The sequence below is a fragment of the Achroia grisella genome, unplaced genomic scaffold, assembly GCF_030625045.1.
Source record: "Achroia grisella isolate CSIRO2021 unplaced genomic scaffold, CSIRO_AGI_Agris_v1 utg3333, whole genome shotgun sequence".
In the NCBI taxonomy this organism is placed as follows: domain Eukaryota; kingdom Metazoa; phylum Arthropoda; class Insecta; order Lepidoptera; family Pyralidae; genus Achroia; species Achroia grisella.
The window spans coordinates 3,868-8,228 of NW_026712803.1; the positions used below are offsets into that span (position 1 = coordinate 3,868).

The 4,361-nt window shown below is 42.6% G+C and overlaps 1 protein-coding gene across 1 annotated transcript; it reads right to left on the minus strand.

Annotated features, from left to right (window-relative positions):
- Positions 1–813: 813 nt before the first annotated feature.
- On the minus strand, positions 814–2,403 carry LOC131843802 (coiled-coil domain-containing protein 186-like). Its single transcript, XM_059192558.1, has one exon. The coding sequence runs from the start codon at positions 2,401–2,403 to the stop codon at positions 814–816; it is 1,590 nt and encodes a 529-aa protein (XP_059048541.1).
- Between the last annotated feature and the right edge of the window lie 1,958 nt (positions 2,404–4,361).

Sequence of the window (4,361 nt, forward strand, 5' to 3'; positions counted from 1 at the left end):
GCAGCAATATGAAGATAAGTGCGGTTATCATGAATGTAATCATAGACTACTAAATCCACGCCGGAAATAGTGATATTCACGAAAGGCGTTTTCTTTGTTCCCTTCAAATCGTCTATAAACGAATAATCATCTTTTATAGATTCATTATCGAGCATGAACGAACCATACTGAGTGCCGCTAATCAAGTTACCAAAACGCGTTTTCCTTTTCGCGTCCCTATAAGCCATGCTCTTAAACTGGTAAATCATAATTGACTGAGTTCTAAAGCGTGTCTTAGGCGTGTCTTTACTGGCTGGCTTAATAGCAAAGTACACGTAATAAGGGTTGTATATTGTGTCTTGGTTAGCAAGACAAACAATAGTGATTTCCCTCATACGCCCGATAGTTTCGACGAGACTAAGAAACTTGTTTACCTCGTCCTTGAGGTAAGATTTAGACTCGCTAATAAACTCGTCAAATAACAGCGTTTTAACGTTAGGGAACGCAACGGATTTAAATTTGTAGGCGGTGCTAATAGCAATTCCCCGCCCCATAACTTTACCGTCACATAAAAAATTCTCGCCTTTCACCTGTAAAACATGGTCGGGAAAAACATTATCAGCGATTAGAGCCGCAAACAAAGTAGGTAAACATAAATCTAGCTCACTCTGAGTGCGGCGGATATAAATAAACTGCTCTTCGGTATCAATGAAATTTTGTGTTAGTTTTTTAAGGCTTGAATAAGTCTTTCCCGCGCCACGCTCGGAAACCACGAAATTCAATAGCATGTCTTCTTTTGTCACGTCATTTAAATCGAAATACATTTTTAAGCCCTTAGATTGTTACTGCTGGCATGTCCGACTCACTGTATGAGAAGTTAAACTCCACTTCTTTAGTGAATGGGTTATACACTACGCGGAACTCGTGGGGCAGCGTTTGGTCATTGCTATAGAAAACACCTTCAACATAGTTCGGCGTATTAGCGTTAGCGATAGCATTGACATTAGCGCCACTATTAACGTTGGAATAAGTGCCGCCGCGTGTAGCTGTTTGAAGCTGCCCAGTAGTGTAACTGAGATTCCAGCCCACTTGCGTAGCGGTGATATTTAACTTCAACGTCCCATAACCTACATCGTGTTCCTCGCTTGCGGCTTCACCCGCTTTTGCAACAACCTTAATAGCAGGTGAGAAACGAGCGTCAAGCGCTTTAATGCTTGAAGTTAATTTCGGGTTTTCCGTTTCGAGTTTTTCAACACGCTCGCTAACAGATCCAATACTATCTTCAACCAGCCCAATCTGTTCAAGGATATACGCATTTAATTCCTCCATTTTAACATTAATGCGGTTTTGAGCCTCCAGAATACTATTGATAGTATCCCATTGTTTCAAATCGCTATTTTTAATCTCGTCGATTTCCGCTTGTAGCGCGTCTTGAGCCGCTTTAATATCCACTTTGTATTCTTTACGGACGTTATTAATATCGTCCTGCAAGCTGGCGGTGTTGGTCTGCTCGGTTTCCTCAACCGATTTAATATAGCGGTTAAGCTCGTCGTACTTTTCCTGCAAGTTATCGGCGGCTTCTTTCTTCACGGCTGCAATCTGATCTTTTAAATCGGTGTGCGTATTTGCGTTAGCTTCCTGATAGCTCTCTACTTTATTGTCGAGGTTATCAATACGCTTATTAACACGCTCTAACTCGGTTTCCAGCCATTGACGCTGCGCCGCGTTGTTCTTATTAACGCTAGCCATAAACGCGTTAATATTTGCGTCCTGCTGGTTTAACGCGCTTCTTACTTCCTGCTCAAAATTGGCGATTTCAGTTTGACGCGCTTCCGTCTCTGCTTTAATTGCCGCATCCGTGGAGGTTTTATTATCCGTCACGGTCTGAGTGAGGGCGTTAATTTTGGCGCTCAATTCGCTGTTAATATCGTCCGCGTATTTCTTCGCGTCAGACAAAACAGAGTCATAGCCAGCAATAGCCGCATCTAGTTTATCCGGGTCGAATTGGGATTTCAGTTTATTAACTTCGTTCCACAATTGCTCGTTACTGACGCTGATGTTATCAATGTTGCTTTGCAGCAAATTAATGGTTGTCTGATACTGATTAAGCAACAAATCAACGTTAGATTTGAAATTGTTGTTATCAGTTTGCAGATTCTGGAACGCCACATTTAAATTAGTCTGCGCCGTGTTGAGGTCTTTTAAACCTGACTCCAGCGAGGCAATGCGCGATTCATGGTCTTTTAACGTGGTAGAGCTAGACGCGTTAATTTCTTTCTGCGTCTCGATAGTCTCCTTTAAAACGCTGCGGTTTAAGTCAATCTGCTTTGTCAGATAGACGTTAATTTCCTGCTGCGTGGCGTATTGTTCCCAACGGCGCACACAAGCAAGCGGGTCGAAAATATCAGTGTTAGGCAGCTCCATTCCAGAACCTCTTATCTTTACGAACATCAACATGAGTAAATAAACGATATTTACCCGCACCGCCATTATTATAATGGCTTGAGACGTAATTATATACGTCCGCTGGCTTCACGTCACGAATAATAATATCCGCCGCCGTTCCTAACAGGTGTTGAGAATGAGCCGCGCCGCCTACGCGTTTATTGTGTTTCTCGCAACGACAAGCGGACGTGATAATAATTGATTTGCCAAAATGGGCGCGGATTTCTTCAAGCCTTTCAATTAAAGCCGGGGAAACATCCCCCGGATTCAGGCCCAAACCGCACCCACATTTACAAGCAAATTCAGTGCTTTTAAAGTGGGCGCTTAATTGCATGTTAGAACACTCCTATAAATAAATCGTCTAATTCGTCAAGGAACATTTTATCAATGTTGATAAAAGTTTTCCGCCATTCCATAAGGGCTTCACTCATTAATACCCCGTCAAGCCCTACGGTTTCACCATCGGCAAATTGTGTGGTCTGATTTGCCGCCACTACTTCACGGTCTGCGTAACTTTGACCGCCTCCCACACCCTTACTTTGTCCTACGCTGCTTGCTTCCGTTCCCTGCGTAGAGAACGCATTATTACCACGCTCGCTAGCGTCCTGCGCGTACCCGTTCTGCGTGTTGGCACTAATCCCGGTTGCGCTTTCGCGGTCACGAGACGCGGTAGTAATATAACCATCGTTAAAATACTTGTCACTTGCCGCACTGCTAGAACTAGAGCCGCTACTATCACCGCCCCCGGCCTCACCCTCGGTTTGTGCTTGTGTTTGCGGAGTATCGGCAAATAGGTTTAGTTTTGAACTACCGGATTCGTTGATGCCTCGCTGCTTATCAAGGGTTTGGCGGCTTGATAAAGTATTTTCATTAAATCCGCTTGTTGTTCCTCCGGTGCTAACATCAACGTTGCTATTAGCAGAATTAGAGTAATTGTGGTTTTTAGTATTCGCGGTTTCATAGTCTTTTCTACGCCCCTTATTGCGAGAGAAATTGTTATTCTTAATTTTAATATTAACGAAAGGGTTAATATGTAGGTTTTCTGACTCATAGAGTTTTAAATATTTCGGTAATAGTTCGGAGATAGATAACTCTAGCATACGTTTAAACATTGCGTAAGAGTCAAAACCAATATTTCGATAGCCGAAGCGGAGTAGGAAACGGTGTTCGAATATGGGTTTATAATCCTCCGGCATGTCATAAGGAAACGTAAACAACGTGTCATTATGCGCATTCATTGCCTGAGACAATAGCATAGTATATACGCGCATTATTCTTCCTCTTTGAGTGGGCTAATTTCCTCGTTGAGATTTGGGACTAACTCACAAGTGAGGTTAATGTTTGCCATTTCGAAAATTTTCTTGCTGGCTTCCTGACGGCATTCAAGAGTACCCTGTAAAATGATATGCGCCATAGTATCATTTTTATTAATCTCGTCCTTGTTTACCTGCGCTTGTTTGATAACGGTTGGCGTGGTAATTCCCAGCTTTGAAACGCACTCGTTATATAAATCCTGTTTGTACATGGCAAGCCCTTTTAAATCGTTGGCGTTATGCGATGAGTTATGCGTGATAGTTAATTTACCCAAATCTTCTAGCAGGGATTCATTAACAACTACAAATTCCTCGTTGTTATAAATGTTGCGGATAAACTCCTTACGTGTTTTCTCGTTTTTAAAGTTACCGCCCAGAATTACAGGCTTTTTCATTGCCTTTGAGTAGATTTCACAACTACGCGCGGTATCAGCAATTAGACGCGTGTAATATTGAACGGTGTAATAGGGGATATTATTTGCCGGGTTATCCCTCAGTAAATAAAACTCCCCGTAGTTTAAAACCTTGTTCGCTTTATCGTTAAAAGGAAACATCACGGCAACTTGTGACGGCTCGCCGTAAACGTTTAGCTTCTTAATTGCACACGGAAGCAACATCCATCCA

Bases quoted from the DNA above. Each gene is read 5' to 3' on its own strand.
- LOC131843802 (XM_059192558.1), bottom strand. From the start codon at position 2,403: ATGGAGCTGCCTAACACTGATATTTTCGACCCGCTTGCTTGTGTGCGC.